The sequence below is a fragment of the Hibiscus syriacus genome, unplaced genomic scaffold (genome assembly GCF_006381635.1).
Source record: "Hibiscus syriacus cultivar Baekdansim isolate YM2019G1 unplaced genomic scaffold, ASM638163v2 tig00110777_pilon, whole genome shotgun sequence".
NCBI classification, from domain to species: domain Eukaryota; kingdom Viridiplantae; phylum Streptophyta; class Magnoliopsida; order Malvales; family Malvaceae; genus Hibiscus; species Hibiscus syriacus.
This window is the reverse complement of record NW_024062858.1, coordinates 44,094-67,808: the sequence shown is the minus strand read 5'-3', so window position 1 is coordinate 67,808 and position 23,715 is coordinate 44,094. Positions and strand designations below refer to the sequence as shown.

Below are 23,715 nucleotides of genomic sequence, written 5' to 3'. Positions count from 1 at the left end.
AAGAAATGTTTTTTTAACTTTTCTTAGGCATGTAAGATTAATAAAATAATGGAGATGGAAATATTCAATAATGGTGGCTTTAATGAAATATTATTATTTGTAATCATTAAGTATTTCAATATATTAAGATATTGATATTAGTATTTGATTGAAATCTGATAAATAAAAATTTAATTAAAAAAGAAAGATATGAAAGTGGGTAGATAATTTTTCTTTTCTTCTAATTTTTTAAGGGACAATCAAAGTGGGGATATATATTATATTATTTTATTTTTGAGTGAATGACAAGTAAAATTAGGTTGCCAAAGCTTGAAGAAATTGTCAAAAACTAAAAGGTGGGATAAATCTAGCAATGACGTGACTTTTTTTTTAATATAATGTTTTTGTTCTATTTTAGTCACTGTCACAAGTAAATTTATAGAAGGTATAAATTTTGTTGAATTACCAGTTTAATGGTCAGTGATCAATACATTATAAAAACATAACATTAATGACTAAACAAAAATTTTAATAGTTAGATGACCAAAATAAAAATATGATAGTAGTTGAGTGACTAAATAGCTAATTTTACCCAAAATAAAACATAAAATGAATGAGTATTCGAATAATCAACTGAGACCCCGCCACCATCTGTGAAGTAATATTCCAAATGCTGGGGAACTTAGAAAAGGAGGATGATCCTCTTCTGGGGTTTCAGGCGGGGCAGGTTTCCAACCTGGTTTTTCGTCCCAATACATGTCGTAATATATGTGTCCGGGAGTGTGGTTCTCAACGCAGCACCATATACCGACATACCGCTTCATCCGGTTCCTGAATTTCTCCTCTCTTGCCTGACCGTACATGAACATTCAGCATATCAGTACATCTCAACTCAAATGTGTAAAAACAACAAAGAAAGTCAATAATGGTACATGGGATCTTGGAGCTTGATGAAAAGGCTTGCCTTGTCGGCGAAACCGAGAAAAGCGTTTTGCATTAATGAGAATTGGATGACTTTGACATCCTTGAATGAAGAGAACACTGTTGTGAACTGCATTTTGCATTATAACTAAGAGTATTAAACTATTTGAGTATTAAGCCATTTGTAAATGTTTTACATAAGTGAAAAATCGGACATAACGTTTCTTCGGTGCTGTTTCTTAAAAGACCTGGTCGACTTGAGTTACTTGATGCATGGAAATCTTCAGTTCCTTCTTGGCAAAGTTGAACATCAAGCCATGAGTCTTTTACCTGAAACAACACTGAAAGTTAAAGTTTCCTGGAAATAATAGAAAAGAAACGATTTAATCTATACCACTAATATTCATTTACTTGTTGGGGTAATAATGGATTGTTGAGAAAAGAAAACTCTGATGTTAATTGCAGAACCAAACTCCTCCTCTGGAAGGTCTTTCAACATGACATTTACCTACAATTGTGAAAGTTATATTCCCCAGAATTAGAACATCTTGTGCTAAAGATAAAAGCATCTACAAAATCCATGCATTATGTTGTACTCATAAAAGAGGCTAAATGCCCTAACATAGAAATTATTTGGTTTCATGGTTGCGCGGATAAAAGGGAGGGAAAAATAAGTGCCGCAACATGAGAACGATTCTTACAGAAGAAACAAGAAAAAGATCAAATGGTTCTTATGATCAACTAAAATTTACCTCAAAAACATGGTCCAAAGGGCAGAGAAAAGGTTGCCTGGTCATTGACCCCTGCAGAACTCCAGGATGTGAAAACCAGAGTCTGTCAAACCTGCACTATAATGGAGGCATAACCTGAAATCGACATAGTGAGGAGGGAAATGGATGATTACATAAACTTATCCAAATACAATACCACAAATCTACATTTGAAATAAATTAGATAACTTTCCCCACACAGTGTCCACTTGCACCATTGCGTACATATTTCACCAGCTCTTTAGTAAGATGAATTTTCAATTTATAGATGTTTTTTCTATTACTTTGCTACCACCAGGCACAAGAAATTCATGTTAAAGCTCATACTTTTAAGGGTGTAAGCCAAGAGTCTTATAATAACTATTTTAATCTCTTAGTTCAATTTCCATCACAAAGAAATTATATTCACAACACCCATTAGAATAGTAAACAAAAAATTTGAAGATAATCATGTTAACTGATCATAGAATACACACCAGTGTACAGTTCAACAATGAAGCAATAACAAATGCCGACCTTATTTGTTTCATCTGAACAAAAACATCAAAGAGAAAAAAAATATGAGAATAGATACAGAAGATTAAAACAGCAAAGGCTTGTGCTTCGAAATTATCACACATACTTGGTAATTAATAAGAGAGAAGTGTGATTCTAGATTATGCAGCCCATCCAGTAACAGGCTCTTTGGAATAGAAGGTTTAAATGACAAGAATCCTCCTGCATAATTCCTTCAATAAGTTCTGGCAACACAAAACATGCTGTGAATGATCATTAAAGTAAGTATTAATATCTAAAATTCAATTGACTTGGATCTTCCTCGCTAGATTAATTGATAGCCCCTTCGTTAAAGGTAAAGGTTTAAAAAATGTGTTTTTTTTCACTACAAAACTAGAAGTTTCCTTGATAAACTTGGATAGTAGATTTCAGACTTTCTTGCATCCCATCCTAACCAAAACAAGCATAAAACATGATAGGAGGGAACTGTAACCAAACTGCATGTTACATGTACCATTCAAGTCATCCCAAAATACCTACATTGCATATGTATGATGCCATAATCCATTTAAGATATGACCCCTCCACCTCTACATGAATGAGAAAAACTTACGGAAACTTTAGCATGTTCATGTCAGATCAATAAATATATCTGAAACTTAGAAGGATGCAGAAACTGTTTTAAATTGCATTTTGGTGAGATAATGTGGATCCTAAAATCAAATCTATAGAAATACTTGATACTTCATAGTTGGAACAGAACATTTGTAATCAATTAATCATGATATAACTCCTAACATCACATCTGGAAAATAAAAGGCACAAAATTACCCGGTGCATCATAGTACTCTGGTGGATCATAGAAAACCATGGCCTCCCGTAGTCAATGACACTTCCCTTCAGTACCGCCATATTGGAATGTGGTGTGATAAGTGTGCCCACTACAAAATATACTTTCTGGAGAATTCCCAGCTTGAGATTTCCATCAAAAACATAAAAACTTCCACTCTCATCATCAATGGCTGGCCCTGTCTGCTTGCGTACAAGTTCATTAAATCCATTCTGACCCCATATCTTACCATCAGATAAAAGCATACCTTTCCATTCTTTGCCAGTTTTATGGCGGGCTCGGTTGGCCGCCAGTGGAAAATTCCTATATTGTAGGCAGCACCAACTGTTCAAGGAAAAGAAAGAATCAATTGACAGGAGTCACAAGAATGGTAAAACGAGTTAAAAGAAGAAAATGATAAATGTCTTAGTTTATTGTGCCATAGGAATACAAAGTGTAGACAAGACAACAAATGGAAAAACAAGCTTAAAGCTGTAATATGAACTGGGGAGTCGCTGCACCATAAATGAAGACTTTAACACTTACAACATAGAAGGCAAAAATAATCTAAGGGAAGCGTAGGACATGCTAAATTTAAAATACCAAATCAGAACCCACACCCCCTGCCCTTCTCCTACAAAGGAGGAGGGCAGGTCTCCACCAACAATACCGCTACAGCCACAACTTGAAAACAAGATCAGTAGATGAAAGGAAATACCTTCAGAAACATCTTTTACCTTGTTTCCAATCAGCTAATCTGTCATCAACAACTGGTGGCACAACTAGGTCACTTGAAGTTAAAATGTCAGCATCAGGGTACCGGGCAAGATATGGAAGTGGATTCTGGGAAAGGAACATGGCATATGAATTATGGTTTTAATGTAAATCTTCAGAAGTGACCACAAAGGGTCATGAGGTAAAACTACAATGAAATGATGGCATCAGAGAAAGAAGCATTACACAAGCGGATATATTAAATTTGAAGGAGCACAACCCCCAGGAAAAGTTAGTATTTATCACTAGAATTTTAGTTAATATAGCATCAAAGGAATGAATATTGTTCCACGGTATAATAACATTCAAATAAAATAAAACTTATCAAATTCAGGGGAAAAAGAAGTTAACCATTAACTATAGCTTAGTATAAAAGCTTCATCTGGGAAGGAAAAGAAGTACCTTGAGCCACACCATGTTCGTATCACACATCAATAGCTCATAACCAAAAGGAAATATAGAAAGGTAGGGGAGCCCCAACCAACATCTATTGTGCTCATATGGCTGCCCTTATCAAAGACTGGAACACCTTTCCAATACAAAGTTTCCAACAGTTTGGTGTCCATAGCACCTAAATCACAACGATTCCAATTCATTGTCCACTTTTAAGCACAGTTTCTTCTTATGTAACCGATAGAAGATTTAACAGCTTACCAACAAGAAAATTAGATACACCAAGATCCGCCAAGTGTTTAACCCAAGTCAGGATAAAATCCATAAAAGCAAAGTTACCAAAGGTGACTATAATGACATTATCTTTCGCCCTTTCTCCAACCAATTCTTTTGTTAGTCTAAAGGACTCCAAAGGTGGCATTTTTGAAGTAATAGGTGGAGCCACCAAAATAGGTCTCCACTGGTTGCTTCCAGGTTGTAATGCTTTTCCTGTTGGTTGAGAAATGCTGTTGCTTGAATGAGATACACCATTCTTCCATATTGAGTTGAGGACATTAGTTAATAGAATCATGTAATGGACTAATGGTAACAGGAAATGCTAAAAGAGTGAAATTGATGCAGTTTAGAAGAACATCATGATAGGCATAAACAATGTCTTAAAAAATACAACCAAATAGGCATTTGGATAGGAGTGAGCAAATAAACAATTAAATCTAATTAATCGAATAAATGAGACTGATTTATCCAAAAAAAAATTCAGTCCTTTTTGTTCCTTACCGTTTTGGAAATCCGAACCAATTAAATCGAATAAGATATTTCAGATAATAAATTACATGTATATGTTTAATTAATTTAATCTAAATATGAAATTAAATACATATCTATGAATCAACTCAATTCAATTATTTAAATAATGGCATATAAATAATGCAAATTACAAACGAAAACTTTTTATTTTATAAACAAATCTTAAAGGAAAAAGTAAAAATATATGTAAACCGATTGACAATAGAATCAGTTATTCAATTATTTCGATTTGACAATAGAATCAGTGCAGTTTATTCCGTTTTAATGGTTTAATCAATTAATTCATACATTGATATATATATATATATATATATATATATATAGACCGATCTGATCTGATCGACACCATTCTACATTTGGGAAAAACTTTGCAAGATAATTCCATACAAAGCTAAGGGAAGAAAAGGTCTAACATACAAGCAAAAAGTCAAACTAACAAAAACCCAGTAGAAATGCTTCATTTACTGGGCAGTTCTAATAATATAAGCTTTATTAAAGAAAAGAAAAGGCAGCGTACCTTGGGAGAGAGGAGTGGAGGAAAGCCAAGAAGTAGAGATGGAGTGAGTAGTGGAAGCGGATGGAGAGTAAAAGGGGGAGAACACATAAAATGAAGACACCACTATCCCCACGATAACGGTGGCGTGTATGGTGACGAATAGCTGTTTGGAAGCAGCGGCTTCCTGAACGGAGTTCCTCCATCCCCCCATCTAAGCTGTGACTTCAACTTGATCACTTTTGCCGCTGAATTTTTCAGGATGGAATGCAGAGCATGACTTCAACTTTCCCAGCTGTGTCTTTATTCGATTAGACTATGTATCACAAATCAGGAAATCACTATATTTTTTTTATTTACGTGTTATATATATTATTGGAGAAAATATTATTAATTTAAGAAAAAATAACTTCAGTAACCAAAAATCTCATATAATATACGATTTTGATCAATTTTTTTAGATTTGCGAAAATGACCAACAAAATCGCAATGCGATATCTAATTCGCATTGCGATCTCCACTATCTTAAATTCGCGTTGCATTTCGCGTTGCGATAGTTGAAAATCGCGTTTCGATTTTCCAGTTCGCGTTTCGATTTTTCATTCTCGTTGCGATTTTCCATTTCGCGTTGCGATTTTTCATTTCGCGTTGCGATAGTCTACAATGTCGTTGCGATTTTCCAAATTCGTTGCGATAGTCTACAGTTGTTGTTGCGAAAGTCTACAGTTGTCGTTGCGATTTTCCAAATTCGTTGCGATAGTTAAAAAAAAAGATTTTGTTTCTTAAGAATTTTCTCTAAAAAGATAGTATCAGCGCGGACGTGTCGAAGACACGTATTATCATTACCACGACCACGACCACGACCCGACCCGAGACGAGACAGACGGCGGCGGCGGCGGCGCGCGAGTGTTCTCTATCACTCAACAAGGAAGTGGGAAAGCCAAGCCTTAAATATCATTCTCAATAGTGTTTCCAATACTATGTGGGATTGAGCATTACCAACACTTGTTTTCAATACAATGTGATTATTCAGGAAACAATTAACAATCATGCACATTAAAACAACTGAATCAGCAACAAATTGCATTAGTATTATACGATTAAATATGTCATAATTAAAAGTCAATCTACAATCAATCGCGATTATTGCAATTTTAAGCAAAACATTCAAAAATAATGTCACTATTTAAGGCTCAATCCCACATAGTATTAGGAACAAGTGTTGGTAATGCTCAAATCCCACATAGTATTGAAAACACTATTGGGAATGGTATTTAAGGCTTGGCTTTCCCACTTCCTTGTTGAGTGATAGAGAACACTCGCGCGCCGCCGCCGCCGTCCGTCTCGTCTCGGGTCGGGTCGGGTCGGGTCGTGGTCGTGGTCGTGGTCGTGGTAATGGTAATACGTGTCTTCGACACGTCCGCGCTGATACTATCTTTTTAGAGAAAATTCTTAAGAAACAAAATCTTTTTTTTTAACTATCGCAACAATTTGGAAAATCGCAACGACAACTGTAGACTTTCGCAACAACAACTGTAGACTATCGCAACGAATTTGGAAAATCGCAACGACATTGTAGACTATCGCAACGCGAAATGAAAAATCGTAACGCGAAATGGAAAATTGCAACGCGATTTTCAACTATCGCAACGCGAAATGCAATGCGAATTTGCGATAGTGGAGATCGCAATGCGAATTAAATATCGCATTGCGATTTTGTTGGTCATTTTCGCAAATCCAAAAAAAAATTGGTCAAAATCGTATATTATCTGGGATTTTTGGTCACTGAGATTATTTTCTCTTAATTTAATACCTTTATAGAAAAGTGCGGATGATATCCACACTTTACACTAATGTGGCGTTACGTGAGATAATCATTCATGCTTTTTTTGAATGGGTATTAAATTTGTAATTTTTTTAAAACATTATCTAACAGATAATTAATTTTTATTAGAGTAATATTTATGTTAAAACGTCAACTTTCTTTCATAATTTTTTGTGTGCAAAAAACATTCTGCATTAAAATCTTTAAATATATTTTTGTAAACTATTTTATAATTCGATAAATTTTAATTTTTTCATAAAATTACATAATATAGTTATATCTATAAAATATAACTCGGAATTCTCCCACGGAAGCTGATCTCAACCTGGTGTTGGGGGCAGCCTACTATCATACATCCCTTACCCCATTACATATGGGAAAAACGGTCATCTAATTTATCAAATATCATTTGACACTTTCTAATGTTTTTTGACTTTTTCAAAATCCTATACGTATAGTCTAGTTTAGGAAGACTTTGAGGGTAAGTAATTTAAAATATAAATAATTTTATAACTAGTACTTTTTTTTCAAAATGATGATGATGATAATAATAATAAGAAATATTTTATAATTTAAAAAATTATAAATTTCAGTTTGAAAAAATTCTTAACTTTTAAAATTAATTGTTTAAAAATATAAAAATTATTAAAATAAAACTTTAATTACAATTGAGGGATCAAATGAATTATTATTTATTAATTATTAGTTTAATTATTATTTTTAGCAACAGTTAATAATGTGTATTCATTTTTAATAAAATTAGAATTTAATATTTATTTTATATTTTTTAAAATTAATATTAGAAAGAATATTTTAAATATATAAGTGATATTTTTTAGCTTTACCTTTTTTTTATTATTGAATTTTGTTACAAGTTAATGGAGTATATATATGAGTTATAATTCAAATTAATCATTTATTCTGCTATTATTCAAATTAATTAAAACAATTGTGGTAAAATGTTTCTAAAAGAAAAATATAAATACATATAGGAAAATCTAAAGATTTTTCTTTGTTTTGTGTTACTCTCTAAACTTGTAACAAAATTCAATAAAAAAGAAGAATGTAAAGCTAAAAACTATCACTTATATATTTAAAATATTATTTCTAATATTAATTTTAAAAAATATCAAATAAATATTAAATTCTAATTTTATTAAAAATGAATACACATTATTGTTTTTTATTAAAAATAATAATTAATGAATAATAATTTATTTGATCCCTCAATTGTAATTAAAATTTTATTTTAATATTTTTTATATTTTTAAACAATTAATTTTAAAATTTAAGAAATTTATCAAAAATATATGAAATTTATAATTTGAAAAGTATATTTAAAGATTTTAATGCAGAAAATTTTTTGTACACAAAATTATGAAAGAAAGTCAATAAATCAATTATTAATTAGGTACCGTTTCAAATTTTTTTACAGATCTAACACCCATCTTACCTACGCGACGCCACGTCAGCGTAAAGCGCAGATCATCATTCGCACTTTTCTACAAAAGGTGCTAGATCGATAATATTTTCTCTTATGGTGTTTGAAACGTAAATAAAAAATTGGGTAATTTTTCGGTACATACGCCACAAATTAGTCACAACCTTCAATTTCAAAATCATTTTCTCTCTTCTTCTTAAATCGAAGGTGATTTTCCCGAAAAATCACCCTAAGGAACTTTAATTCTCTGTCAAGCACCGTTCAGACTATATTTCCCGATCTAACACCCTTTGCAGAAAGGTGCACCGCTTACGCTGATCTGACGCCACGTGGGGTAAGGCGCCCCCTGAAGAACGTTTTATGTTGAGTTGGATACACGTGGCTAAAGCACGGCCCCTGGGGCGCGCCTTACCTTTAATTCTGACACGCGTCAGAAAGGCGCGCCCCCTGTAGCGCCCCTTAGCTTTAATGACCTATCTACCCCGGCCGTTCACACCCCCATCCCTCCCTATAAATACCCCCAACCTCAATCACTTTCATCACACCAAATCCTCTCAACTTCTCTCAAATACTCTTATATTCTCTTATAATTGTTTAATGTATATTTTATTATATTTAGTATTTTGTTAGTAATTTATTTAAATTTAAATTTTTTAATATTTGATTTAATTAATTTTTTGCAGATATAAAATGGAAGGCGGTTACTTCGTTTGGATGGAAATCATATATCTCGATATTTTACTGATACGGTAACATTTTAATGTTTTAATATAATTTAAATTATTAGTAATAATTTATTTATATATTTAATGCATGATTATTAGTTTAAAAATTAATTTTTGTAATTATTTATATTTTGGGAGATGAACCGTATATTAAATCATTTTATTAGGAACCTTAAATTATCGATACCTACCGGTGTCTGACCATATTTAGCAGAGGCTGGATTCAGTCACATAGGTAGATATGAAGGTCACTGTAAGATAGAACCAGACCTTATTTCTGCCTTAGTGGAGCGGTGGAGGCCGGAGACCCACACATTTCATATTTCGTGCGGAGAGTGCACGATTACACTTGAGGATGTTTCTATGCACCTAGGGCTTTCGGTGGATGGAGGTGTGATATTAGGGATTACGCACGGTTCCTGACTACTTTTTGTCGGGAAAATCTAGGACGTGTCCCGGAAAAATTTAACGGTGGTCGGATACCGTTAAATTGGTTAGATGTCAATTTTCGGGAGTTAAACGCAAACGCCTCTAAAGATGAAGTTAAAATGTATGTACGGGCATACATTCTGCAGTTGATAGGAGGGTTGCTGATGCCAGACAAATCACGCAGCCAAGTTCACTGTATGTGGTTGCAACATCATGACGACTTTCATATGACCAGATCACTCAGTTGGGGCTCGGCAGTTTTGGCTTTCTTGTAAGGGAGATGTGTCGAGCGACTGACTACAGGAAAATGCTATCGGCGGATGTCTCCTTCTGTTGCAGTCATGGGCATGGTATCGATTGTCCTTTTTATGTCCCGTTGTGAAAACCTCATTCGTATTTCTGCTACTATTGAGGTAATTATAAAACTGATTTCATATATTAATCATTTTATACATTTATAATAATTTCTTTTCCTTGAATATGTGGTTTACTGATAGGAAAAATCATCAGGAGCTACCTGATGATTTAGAAAAAATTAGAGTGTTAATCGATTAGAAGGCTGGCACACATGTATGCATTTTAATTTTTATAAATCGATTTTAGATTATAGTTATATAATTAGATTATTATTTTGATAAAAATTATATATATTTGTTTTAGTTTGAATCGGTGTCATATTCTAATGATGATGTGAGGATGACGATCTCACCTGAGTTTAGGGACCTATCAGATGTTTGGACGGCGATGGTCCCTTTGATCTGTTATGCGATCGTTGAGTGGCACTTCACTGATCGCGTGCTCTGGAAATTTGGTTATTTTCAACCAATTCCGGAAGCATCTCGCAATATGAATGAGTTGCATAGCATAGATCGACGCGACAAGTCGGATACAGATTGGTTGGTGAAGCATCATGAGTGGGTCGTACTATGAGAGGATCGACATCGACGCCTTCCCCGTAGAGAGCTCCTTTATGTTGACCACTTGATGGTTGGTGATGATTATTATGAGTGGTTCAACAGTAACGAGAAACTGTTTCTACTTTCCGAGGATGCACGAGGGCGGACCTTTCAGCGACGTCGACAGAGACGTTCACCGTCACAGCACCATCGTCCTCTGACTCGTGGACGGAGAGCAGGTGCTTCCGGTTCGTCCTCAGCTACACCAGCAGGACCTTCACAGTAGCCATCGTCTCCAGCGACTTACATACCGCATCCATATATAATGTCGCCACCGCCTTTCCCTTACCAGATACCGCCACCGCCTTTCCCTTACCAGATGCCACCATCGCCGCCTTCACCTGGTTTAATGACCCCGCTGTCGCGACCGTCATAGAGTTTTATGACTCCTCATGGAGGATATTATAGGTCTATGTTTGTAGATTTGCCTTAGGGTTCATATGCTGGTTATTTGGAGGGTGCAGCCTCATCACCCATGGCCGCAGCACAGACACCTCATGTACAGTTTTCACACTCAACGATGTCTGGGTTTTATGAGTTTTCCCAGTTTTTGTAGGTCGGTGAGATAGTCAGTCATACACCTCCAGGGTCCTTATTCTATGGAGGTGCTACATCGTCATCAGCTCCTCATCAACAAAATGTATCTGCTCATGACGACGACGACAACGATGATGATGATGATGAGAGCGAGGACTCAAAACCAGTTATACGAAGAAATCCTCCTCGGGACCGACAGTCACTGCCTTGCGGAACACATTCATACCACATACATCGATAAATTTTGTTTTTTTATTATATTTGTATTTAGTTGTTTATTGGACATTTTTATTGTAATTTTTTTTATTTATCATTAAATACTTACTTTATTTTGTTAATTTGGTTGGATTTTTTTTAAAAATTTTTTGTTTATTTTGTTGGATTTTTTCTCAATTTATTTTGATAATTTTGTTTATTATTTACCAATTAATATTTATTTTAAGTTTGTTGTATTTAGAATTATATTCAAATATCAAATTACTATTAGTTTGATAAAATTAATAATTGTGTTCGATACCAATTAATAATTATTAGTTTGATAAAATTAATCACATATAACGCCAACATCTAATTAAAGTACATGCAAATTATAACGTACAATTATAACGTCAGCGGTTATCAAATGACATTAACTTTAATTAAATGTAAATTAAAGTACAAGAATTATTATTTGATAAACAAGTACATCAGTTCCTCATCAATTACTTGATGACAACAGAAGTGGACATGTTCTCCTAGTGTGTCCTGAGTTTCTACAATGCCCACATTTTTTTGTTGTGTCTACTTGTTTCTCAAATATCCATATCACAATGACTTCGAGTGGATTTTGGACGACCACGCTCCCTCAATAAACTCGAATTTGGTACAATCGGAAGCCAATTCTGAACCTCATTAGGGTCTTTGTCATTACCTATGGGGGGAACTCAAATTTGTATACCTTAAAAACTTCTGATAGTAGGTATACGAGATCCATAAAACCATTATAGTCTTGACGGGTATGCGAGCAAGCTGCTATCACATGAGAGCATAGATACTTTAGAGCTTGAAAAAATCCTCAGTCGCACGTTCTGTCCCGTAGATTTACTCTTAAAGACACAACTTCAATCCCTTGAAGAGGTCGCAGCAGCTCTGTGACACGAAACAATGCATGTGTTCTAGAGAAGCTTGTTACAGAAATTTCATTTGATTCAACAATTTTTTTTTGTAGATCTGCAACTAATCTAGGGTGATAGACATGACCGTCTTGCATCCAGGTTTGAGTTTGTCCCCCGAGCTTCGCAAAAAGTACCCCCAAACGACAATATGTAGTTTTTACCAAAGCTGTTACAAGTAAGTGACGTGCACCCTTTAAGGTCGAATTGATTGTCTCAACCAAGTTTGTCGTCATATCTCCATATCGATATCCACTATCATATGCGTTTGTCCATATTTCTTTATCGATGAGGCTGATGTAATCGTATCCTTCCTCGTTCTTCGCCCGCAATTCTTGAAGCATGGATTCAAATATTCGAGAAAGTAGTTTGTAACCTGATAAAAAAATGTAGAACTTACTAACTTTGTTTCTTTGCAAAATTAAAATGATCGAAAGAAAACAACTTGAAGATGTTTCACTTACCCATGCGCACAAGTAATTGACGCTCATCATTCTTCTTGTACCTTCCATGGTAGTTCGCAACAATGTGTCGGGTACAATACCTATGTTGGACAAAGGGTGGTTGCCATATTGGACCCAAAGACTCCATTGTTGCTTTGATCCTAGCTCTGCGATCTGAAATGACACAGATTTTTTCCCTCGTGATAACATGTACACGTAAGTTTCGGAGGAAAAAAGCCCAAGAATATGTATCTTCTCCTTTAACAAGAGCAAAAGCAACTGAAAGAATGTTGTGATTACCATCTTGGACAACTGCCAATAATAAAACTTGCTTGAATTTACCATACAAGAAAGTCACGTCGATCTGGACCACAGGCTTGCAGTTTTTGACATCATTAATGCACTGTGGGTAAGTCCAAAAAACCCAGTAGAATTGGCATCGATCGCGAAGAACTCGATTATTATGGTATGCATAGGAGGTTTCGAAGTCCACAATTGTCCTAGGATTCAACCTCCGCACCAACCTAAACCAACTTGGAAGTTCTTTGTAAGATGCATCCCATTAGCCATGAAGTTTGACAATGGCATTTTGTTTTGCCAACCAAGCTTTTTTATAGGAGATAATATACTCATACTGCGATTGTATAGCTGAAATCAACATAGCAATAACTATATGGGAGCTTGCTTTTACCATGGGCATGATGGCTTGGCAGATCACTTCAGAGTCCAAGTTAGGATGATCTTGGTTAATCCCTCCAGCACAACATGTGTGAGGATCGTTGTATGCTGTTAGTTCTCATCTATTGTTTTTACTCTTCCTCTTCGATACGCAAACAATCCAATTGCATCCGTTTTCGCGTCGGGCACAGTGACATACATATTTTTCTGTCGTAGAGCGGTCGACTCTGGATTGAATAGAATTACATATATTGAAATTTTTTATAGCCATCATCGCTTCTTCTTTGCTTTAAAACTCCATGCCTAAAGATAACTCACCATTATTTATTGATGAGTAATATCCATAGTCACCGAGATTAGACATATCCACAAATTCTGACCCGTACATTGCACCATAATCAGCTTCATATATGTGTGCTGGAGGGTCATTTTGTGTCATATTTGAGGGAACTTCGTCTACATCATCATCATCATCGGAGTTGAATTGTGGTGATTCTGGGTGCATGAATAGTCCAGTCTCAGCGTCATCCACACCAGCTCACGAAGCGATTCTTCTGGTGGAGATGATGGTTCCTCCATGCTCTCCACATTTAGGTCGAAGAACCTACTGCTTGCATGCCTTTCCCTTGAATTAGAAGGCATATCGACATTGATATCGAAAAAGCTCGCAGTCAAATACCTCCTCCTGGAGCTTGAAGCCATTGTGTCAAATGGAAGCTGCATAGATTGTTGCGTCGATGGCATCTCCATATTAAGGTCAAATAAATTTGCAGATGAATGTCTTCCCCTTGAATTGGACACGATGTTGCCATATGGATTGTTCGTGAACCAACCTCGGTACATATCGTAAGGAGTTGCTGATGAATGTCTCCCCATTGAAGTTGATGTGACGACACCATGATGCGGATTTCCTATTATGGCATTAAAATCATTACACATTACTGTAGTCGGGCTGTCAACTTGATCAACTTGTTCAGCTAGCCCATAGTGGGAGCTTAATGACTGACCCCGACTAGCACGTACTTGAACAAACTTTGCATATATCTGAATATCGCCGTCTGAATAATTACTTTGAGAATCAACCATCATTTCAACATCATCATTGTTTGATAGTTTGAACGCTGTATAAGTTAATGGCAATAATGATGTTGGAAATCTGTATTGCAACGACGCCATTCTTCTACTACTTTCAACATGAACCTTCATCGAAATCTTCGTTATCAGCTCCTGAAGAGTTATGTTTCTCTTTAATGATATTTTCACACGCTTATTTGATACGAAAACAACGCCAGTTTCATCTTCTCGAATTTCTCCATCATAATAAACAATAGCTGAAAGTCACGTCATTCTTAGAGTTTAAAAGTGCGACAATATTTTATCTGCAAAAAAACATCTGAAACAAACCTAATTAAATAAATAATATATGAACGAAAATATAACACAATAAAACTTTTACGCATAAACGTAAATAATTTAAATAATATAATTTAATATTATTATCTGCACCGTAAAAATATTTCGACGTATGCTCTCGCTTTCCAATTTTACAAACACATAAATTAATTGAAAACAATTAGTATAATATTTTTTTCAAATAATAATATATAATTATAAAAAAATATTATAACAAAATTACCTTATAATGAAAGATCGAATGAACTTATGAATCTAATATAAGAGGATTGTCATGTGTTATTTACTGGTTGAAAGGATTATTATATTAATTTCTCGGTTGAGAGTGAGTTGTGAGAGAGTTCACGGGGAGGGGGCTATTTATAGGCGAGAGACAATGCATAAAAACCGAGAAGTTTGGGTAAATTATGCAAGGCGCGGTCCTTGCACCGCGCCTTGCATTATGCATGTGTGATAATTGAAAAGTGCGGCCCTTGCCCAGCACTATATCCCTACGTGGAGTAAGGCACGCCCAGGGGTTGCGCTTTAGCCAGTGTATCCAAATCAGCATAAGGTGCGCTTCAGGGGGCGCGCCTTACCCCACGTGGCGCCAGATCAACGTAAAGCGCGCCGCAAGGGGCGCGTCTTTTTGCAAAAGGTGTTAGATCGGGAAATAATCTGAACGGTGCCTGACATGGAATTAAAGTTCCCTAGGGTGATTTTTCGGGAAAATCACCTAAATCGAAATCATTTTCTCTCTTTATCCCAACTCCTCCTAGTAAAATTTAAGGTAAATTACATCGATGACCTCTTTTATTTTATATATGCCTTATTTTAGTCATTATTTTTGAAAAAAGTAATATTTAGGTCACTTACATTATATATAATCAATAGACTATTAACTTCAATTAGTTTGATGGTGAAAGCAACTGACTGTGACAAGAGATGATGATGAGTGGTTGTTGATAGCGAGGATTTTGATTGGACTTATTAATCAAATTGATATTTTATCTAAACTAGGTTAAATTAATACCTTATTTAAAATTTAATGTCAAATTAATATTTTATGGTATAAGTGTCTCTTTTGCCTATGTAGTAGACACAATTTATCATTTTCGCATCAATTTAGCCCTCTAAGTTGCTCAATTGCATCATTATATACCCTATTTTTCACTTAAAATCTTAAATTGAGGGTTTAAGTCGAAGATTAAAGTTTAAAGTTTAGAGTTTAAAGGTTATGGGGTTACGTTTTAACGCTTAGGGTTATCAATTTAGTGTTTTAAGTTATGGGTAAAGTATAGAGTGATGAAATTAAACAACTTTGAGAGTTAAATTGATACGAAAATACGATAGAGACAAAAATGATAAATTCACTTAATTATTTAACCATTTTACTTTTATTACCGATCTTACAATTTTAACAATCAAACCACTTAACTATTTAATTGTTTTCAATCAAACCACCTAACTATTTAATTGTTGTCATTTAAGTTACTAATCGTTACCATTTAACAGATTAATTGATGTAACAATTAAATATTTTAATATAATTATATATTTGATCTATATTATTTACATATTCTTTCAATTTAGTCTTATTTTTAATAAACCAAAATAAATTTAATCCTCAAATTAAATGGTGTCATATGTTACCATTCGATTGAAGAATTAAATTTATTTTATTTACACATTTGATTCTTGTTATTTTCATATTCTTTTACTTTAATCTTATTTTATCCTCAAATTAACTGGAAATGTTACTTTATATTTTAATTTACATCATATCATTCAAGTACCCTTCATCTCATAAAATTAACCAGCTTTTTCAACTACTGCAAAAATTTACCTTTTTCTTTCTAAATTTTCAAATGTACAATACATTTATCCTCATTTTAAATTAAAATGCACCCACACTGAAATAAGGGAAATTGAGCCAAAACAACTATAATACAGAGATACGGTTGTCTTACCTCTTGTGTTTTCAATGTAATTTGGTGAAATATAAAATGGAGTTATGGTGAAAAAAATAGAGAATTCAACGTTCAGACAAGATTGTACAAAGAAATTCGAATGGCATACCATTTGATTGACAGATTTTGTAGTAAACGATCAAATAATCCAAGCAACGGAATGCAGGAAAATATATACAAAAAAGCAGATGACAATGAAAAATTATTATCCCATGAAAAAACCCCTTCCAAAGTCCACAAATGCAAAACAGAAAGAGTATTCACCTTCAGTTGCGCACCATCCATTGCATTATATCCTTTCTAATAACTCCTCCACCTCTTGTGTTGTTCAACCTCAGTGTGTGAGGTCCATCGATGCTCAAATGCCTGTACTGAGTCATGTTTCCAGCAGCCTTTGGTGGCTGCATCATCATTGTAATCGTAGGGAGTGATTTTGACAGCATAAATGTTGATGAGCTAAACAGACGTCTATCAGCTTCGCCGTTTCGTGGTGTCTGCAAGCTTCTAGGAGTTTTCAACGAGGATGAGTTATTCACCTGCTTTGGGGTGTTCATGTTTGCATTGCCAGCATCATGATGGGGTTTCTGGTGGCTATGAGGTCGGATCTGGGCTGAAGGTTTCATTTTGTCAAGCAAGCGGAGGATCCAGTTACCAATACTTCGACCAACTTCTATGTCTCTCTGCTGTATATTCTGGTGAGCCTTGAGTGCTACATCAAATACGGCTCGTGTTCGTCTGGTGACAGAAGAGATACACAGGTTCCAATTTAAAAAGGAAACAAACAGAAAAATTTAGAGAGAACTTTGAAGCATCAAACATTTGATATTTAGAATTACACTAATCTATACATTTAAAATATCCAGGTGTAAACGCAACGGAGCAACATTGATGAACCTCTGAAGAATAAACCAACAATTACAAGAGTTGGTTCATGTGCTTCACCATATTTCTAGTCTTACAAGCAGCGAACTTTGGGATATTTTTAAATCGTACAGTCAGGAAACATACGGAACCTTATACAGGCATCCCACACAGTAACTAAATAACCAAGTCACTGAAGCAGTGCAGCATGTATAGATCTTAATAGTAAAGTACATAAACAAGGAATACTTCGACACTATAACAACTTAAAAGAAAAACCTGACCCTTTCGTACATAAAATTGACACAAATCTTCATTTCCACCAAAAAAAACCCTAAGTATCCAATGGTAACTGTTAGCTAAACACAGTTTATGAGGAAACTGTGGCTTCTTCATATGGCACATCATAGGCTCAATTAAAAACCACATCCATGTCTTCAGCGAAAAAATTGTTAGAAACACTTGGAATTCAAGGTATATTTACATAATTATCTCAAACCACTTCTCAACACTAAAAAGTTGGTTAGAGAGGTTTGCTTTGCTAGCACATAAAATTCGTTAAAAGTTGGGACCTACGGTTGAACAGAATGCATCTATGATTCAACTCATTAGAAAAGAAAAAAAGTTGAAAACTAGATTCAGAGTTTCATAGTGTAATCAAACACAAACTAATGAAAGGAAATAGGTATTGCCCATATAAGGTAGTATTTCATAATCTTTCAATCAACTGCTCAAACCTAGGACATCAAAAGAGAACAAAACTCCCTTTAACCACTGTAGCCACTCGATAGGTTCAAATGCAGGCACCATTAGTGCAGATCCCATACGTATCAATCTCTCCCAAGCCAGAAGCATGAGCTTGGCTATAAAAAAAATTTAAGTTAATAAATATTCTGTGCATCTGAATGTACCCTTTGCATTTCCAATGAAAAAAATGGGAACAGAATAGACCCTAATTTAACAAGAATGATCAGTTCTTACATGCCAAGACTCGAGACCCTAATTTTCCGCATTTTTTTTTGAAGACATTAAAGTAACCTTAATTCATAACCCCTGTAAGTAAATCACCAAAAGCACTTCAATCGGATCCTTTGGAAAATGAAAGATTTATCGAGGCACTTCATCACAATCTAATACACATTCATGTCCATGCATTCGTTTCAATTCCTTAAGCCCATTGATAGATACTACTACGACAGTTGAATCAAAATACAACCTTCATAGTGATATTAGATCAACCAACAGAAAAAAAAACGATCCAAAGCAACCACACCGATGAAAAACCGAAAGAAATAGAGCAATAAATAAAAACATAGTTACTAAAAAGAAATAAATTTTTACCTGTGAGCAAATTGCCGAATTCTAGGACGTTTAGAGCTAATAATCCGTCGCTGAATTTTCAAAGCAAGCTTGTAGGCTCGTTTAAGCCCTAAGAAATAAGCCGTCCCCAATGCGATTTCCCACAGCACCATTTTTCACTCACTCTTTATCTATCTTCAAATATAAATGAATTATTCTTATAATCTTTCTTTTGGGTTTCTATTACTTTTTCATTGAATTCGTTTCTTTTGGATCAAGTTAGAAGATGGTTTGTGATTCGTTTTCCTTTCTGGGGACCCGCCAGAATTCCAATATCGCTTTGTTGACATTTTCTTCTCGAGAACCCAACACCGATCTCAGCCGTTAAGATCATTCTAGATGATTTCCACTAACTTCTACGTGGTTCATGGCCTGTGCATAGTTGACAAATTGTTTGGGCTTTTGCTTAAGACATTATCCTATAAGGGGATTAACTGGAGGGGAAAGGTTTGTAAATGTATTATTGGGCTTTGAGAAGAGACCAATGGCTGCTGATCATGGGAGAGATGGGAATCGCGTTCGTGCTTTTACTTAGACGCGGGTAGGAATGAGTGTTTAATCGATTGAAATCGACTCAAAAAAATTGAGTTATTTAAGTCATTAGAACTTCCTTCTCATATAGGTTATAGTTATACCAAGACAAAACCAAAGACAATGAAAGAAAAAAAAAGTATCTAAAAATAAATATATTAGTTAAATTATAAATAATTTTATAATATAAATGATGTAAAAAATTAACATTATTAATCGAAAGTAATATTATCATATTTCATAACTTGAAGTTCTACAATATACTCGTCAAGATCAATGGGATATTTAAATTTCTAAAGCTAATCTTAGATACAAATCAAAGCTTCAACCATCGTTGAAGTTAATGAACTTCTAGAACCATCTATAATACATTACTGTACACTTTCATAAGCAAACTGTCAAGATAGAAATTGAGAAAATATTTTGAGCCAATTGTATAAGAATATTGTATCTTAGACTATTCACTCTCTATTACAACAATAAATCAAACGAACTCGAGTTATTTTCAACCTTTCTCAGCCAAATTTTTATATAACATAGAATTTTGTTTCAAATCAACTTGTTACTTCTTCAACATATATGGTTGCATCAAACTCATCTTTAATTGATGTAATTTCATAAGCATAGAAACTTTTTTCAGAATACTTAATTGATCTTCATGGACCATAATTCTCCCGACAATAAAAAAATATTCATAAAAAAACAATTTTTTATCAATCATCTTCATAACTTTACTAGAAACATTAAGAGAAAAATAAATATACCCTAAACTTCACAAAACTCATTTTATCGCATTATTGTAATAGTCACTTTAGATCATAAAATAATTTTCTTTACAACATATTCAAACAATATTTTTCACCATAATATTCAGACAAATTTAGCCATTAAAATACTAACCATAAAATCTTTATATATTTATTGCACGTGCATTAAGAACACTGTAAAAGAAATACAAAGGACAATAATATCAAAATACTAAAAATAAATGGAGAAAAAGCGATGGCGACGACAGAGGACGCTGGTTTTTAGACTCCTCGAAAAAAGAAAAATACTGATTTATTTTTTTGTATTTTAGTTGGTTTTGTGTGTGTGTAACGTTTGGGATTAAATGCCCTTCCCAGGGAATATTCTCTCTCCTCATACACTTTGAAACGCAGAAGAAAGGGAAAGGGTGAAGGAGAGAGAGGGAAAGGGGAAGGGGAAGAAGTGTCCTAAAAGGCTTTTATTTCTCTCCCTTTTTTTATTTTTCTCTATTTCTTTTAGCGGAAGTACATAGAGCAGAGAGAACAGAGGGAGAAAGGGATTTAAAACCAAAAGTGAGAAATGGAAGGGAGAGAAGAGATTAACGGATCCAAACCCAGTTTTCTTTTGACCTTTTGGGAGGTCGCAGTGGCTTCAACGGTGGTGATGGCGTTTGTTTTGGGGCTTACATGCGTTTATTTAACAATGCCCGCCTCTGATTACAGCTTCCTCAAATTACCCAGGAATCTTGAAGATCTTCAAATCCTCAGGTTCGTCGTTCTTATCCCGTTTATTTGTTTTTTTTGTTGATATACTGTATTTTCTAGGTTATTAAAAAATATACAACCAGAATTTTGGATTCCGTGCCAATGCATTATTTGAGATTGCATGAAATCTACCGAGTCAATTTTTATTTCTATTAAAAGGATTTCTCTTGGATTCTGTGGCTAATGCGTTATTTGAGATTGCATGCAATCTACCTAGCCAATTTTGATTTCTATCTGATCTTTGATTCCTATATGTTCTGGTTTCCCTGTAATTTAACAAGTTATGGGATCGATCTTGTTTTTGCTCTTGTTGTAAAGAATTTGCAGCAGAAAGGAATGCATTTTTATTGGTGGAAATGAAAGATGTGGTCATTTTGGACTACATGCATTGTATTTTTTCCTATCAGGATAAAATAAGTTCTTGTTCAAGGGAGATTACTTAGAAAAATGGCCCCTTTTTTCTCTCAAAAAGATGAGCCGTGAGATCTAAAGAAGCTAAGAAGTGGACCAGTTTGGCTGTAATGAATTGTTCTGGATGGGGCATTGAAAAAAGATTGTGATTTGTTACATTGGTAAGAATTGTTCAAAGTAGAACATTTGTGGCCAAGAATTGTTCAAAGGGGAACATCTATTCTAGTCTGAAAGAATCAGATTAGATGTTGCTTTAATTGCCCTTGAGATACCTGTATACATTATGAAGCTGTAATTGGTGATTCTGATTAATTCCGGTGCAAATTATGTGAGGAATACTTGTACACTTTTCCCCTTCTGTTTAGTTCTTAAAAAGGGGTTTTAGATGTTCTATTTTCAGTTGACAGAAAGAACAATTGTTTTTAGGAGACTTACTGTGAACAAGCTTGCAATTATCCTTTCTGTTTTCGGGGTTCATAATCAAATAAGTTCTCATATGATTCCTTGACGTGATAATCTATGTGTTGTCTCTACTTCGAGGTGTCTTTTCTGTTCCTTTACTATATATTGATTGTTTTCTGTATGATGTATCATGCAGAGATAACCTCGAAACCTACACAGCTGAGTACACCTTACAAGTCTTGGTGGGGTATTGTGTAGTCTATATTTTCATGCAAACTTTCATGATTCCGGGAACTGTTTTCATGTCATTGCTTGCTGGAGCACTGTTTGGAGTTTTGAAAGGTGTAGCTCTTGTTGTGGTAACTGCCACTGCTGGTGCTTCTTCTTGCTACTTCCTGTCAAAATTGATTGGGCGACCTCTCGTCGTATCCCTTTGGCCTGACAAGCTGAGCTTCTTCCAAGCCCAGGTGATTTTCAGTTCCTTACTGAAGCCATCTCGGCTTATGTTGAGCTAAACAAAAAATGAATTGAGTTTTAACTTTGTGCATGCAGATAGCTCAAAGGAGGGAGCGGCTATTGAACTATATGCTTTTCCTAAGGCTTACTCCAACTTTACCAAATACATTCATTAATGTTGCTTCACCTATCGTCGACGTGCCCTATCATATTTTCTTCTTGGCAACTTTTATTGGACTCATTCCTGCTGCTTACATAACTGTCAGGGTATATTGCGCAATAAAACTAGTCTATTCTCTCTTAAGTTTGACATGGAAATGAAAAGCACATAAATGCCACACTTGATGCTTTAATAATGCATGTTTATCTGTTTCTTCTGCAGGCTGGAATAGCTTTGGGAGAGTTGCAATCGTTAGGGGATCTTTATGACTTTAACTCGATTGCCATTCTTTTCCTTATAGGGGCCGTCTCCATCACACCTACGCTAATGAAGCCAAACCATAGCGTTTAGCTTGCTTGCGTGTGGTGCTTTGAGCCATTTGGGTTGCTACGACCTTGTGTACAGACTATCATCAAATAAATGCAAATGTGCTGCTGCTGCTGTTTTTATGGTTAATGTAATTCAGACAAAGTCCTACTGATATTGAAGATGATGATCTGGGAAGGTGTTAAAATCATCTACTTTGCCATGCATTCGTATTTGCTTTAACCCTTCTCACTGTATCAGTAGAGGAACATGGGAAAAGATGGGTGAAGGCTGTGTTATTTGTTTCAGTTTCGGATTTAATATCCAAATATAGCGTGTGTATCAATTCTCTTTAGTTTGTTCAATATGGAAAGAAAGCACCTCCTATGTCAGCGTGTTGTACTCTCATCTCATTATTAAGTTATACAACTCATTTCTGGTAAAGAAAACTATGAGGAAAAAAATCATGGGATGAAGGTTAATATGTAGTAATGGCAATAAGACTGTTATATTCCTTACTTTTTTTTAATTTTATTTTGATAGGTTAAAATAGTATACAATTGATAATATTATACTGTTTCATTATGCGGCATAAGAAACGTCATCTAGTTTAAACAATGTTAATAGCAGCAGCTAATTTTATTAAAAATAAAAATATCTAAATAACAATAAAAGTTATGATTAAAAATATCGTAAACTCAGCGAAAGGA

At 34.6% G+C, this 23,715-nt stretch overlaps 2 protein-coding genes and 1 pseudogene across 2 annotated transcripts; 1 reads left to right on the top strand and 2 right to left on the bottom strand.

The window, feature by feature from the left end:
* Window positions 1–560: 560 nt before the first annotated feature.
* On the bottom strand, window positions 561–5,690 carry LOC120139868 (annotated as a pseudogene).
* Window positions 5,691–17,201: 11,511 nt separating this feature from the next.
* On the bottom strand, window positions 17,202–19,445 carry LOC120139917. The gene is made up of 2 exons (XM_039155014.1): window positions 19,211–19,445; window positions 17,202–17,743 (listed from the first exon to the last, which is right to left on the bottom strand). Exons 1-2 carry the CDS (start codon window positions 19,339–19,341, stop codon window positions 17,275–17,277), a joined length of 600 nt encoding a protein of 199 aa, XP_039010945.1. The 5' UTR covers window positions 19,342–19,445; the 3' UTR covers window positions 17,202–17,274.
* Window positions 19,446–20,965: 1,520 nt separating this feature from the next.
* On the top strand, window positions 20,966–23,248 carry LOC120140040 (uncharacterized membrane protein At4g09580-like). The gene is made up of 4 exons (XM_039155099.1): window positions 20,966–21,273; window positions 22,280–22,550; window positions 22,636–22,806; window positions 22,922–23,248. Exons 1-4 carry the CDS (start codon window positions 21,086–21,088, stop codon window positions 23,048–23,050), a joined length of 759 nt encoding a protein of 252 aa, XP_039011030.1. The 5' UTR covers window positions 20,966–21,085; the 3' UTR covers window positions 23,051–23,248.
* Window positions 23,249–23,715: the final 467 nt, after the last annotated feature.

Excerpts from the sequence above, each read along its gene's own strand:
- LOC120139917 (XM_039155014.1), bottom strand. The coding sequence starts at position 19,341 with ATGGTGCTGTGGGAAATCGCATTGGGGACGGCTTATTTCTTAGGGCTT. Across the intron at positions 17,744-19,210 it reads ATTCGGCAATTTGCTCACAG|ACGAACACGAGCCGTATTTG; the intron begins GTAAAAATTTAT and ends TTCTGTCACCAG.
- LOC120140040 (XM_039155099.1), top strand. The coding sequence starts at position 21,086 with ATGGAAGGGAGAGAAGAGATTAACGGATCCAAACCCAGTTTTCTTTTG. Across the intron at positions 21,274-22,279 it reads GAAGATCTTCAAATCCTCAG|AGATAACCTCGAAACCTACA; the intron begins GTTCGTCGTTCT and ends TGTATCATGCAG. Across the intron at positions 22,807-22,921 it reads CTGCTTACATAACTGTCAGG|GCTGGAATAGCTTTGGGAGA; the intron begins GTATATTGCGCA and ends TTTCTTCTGCAG.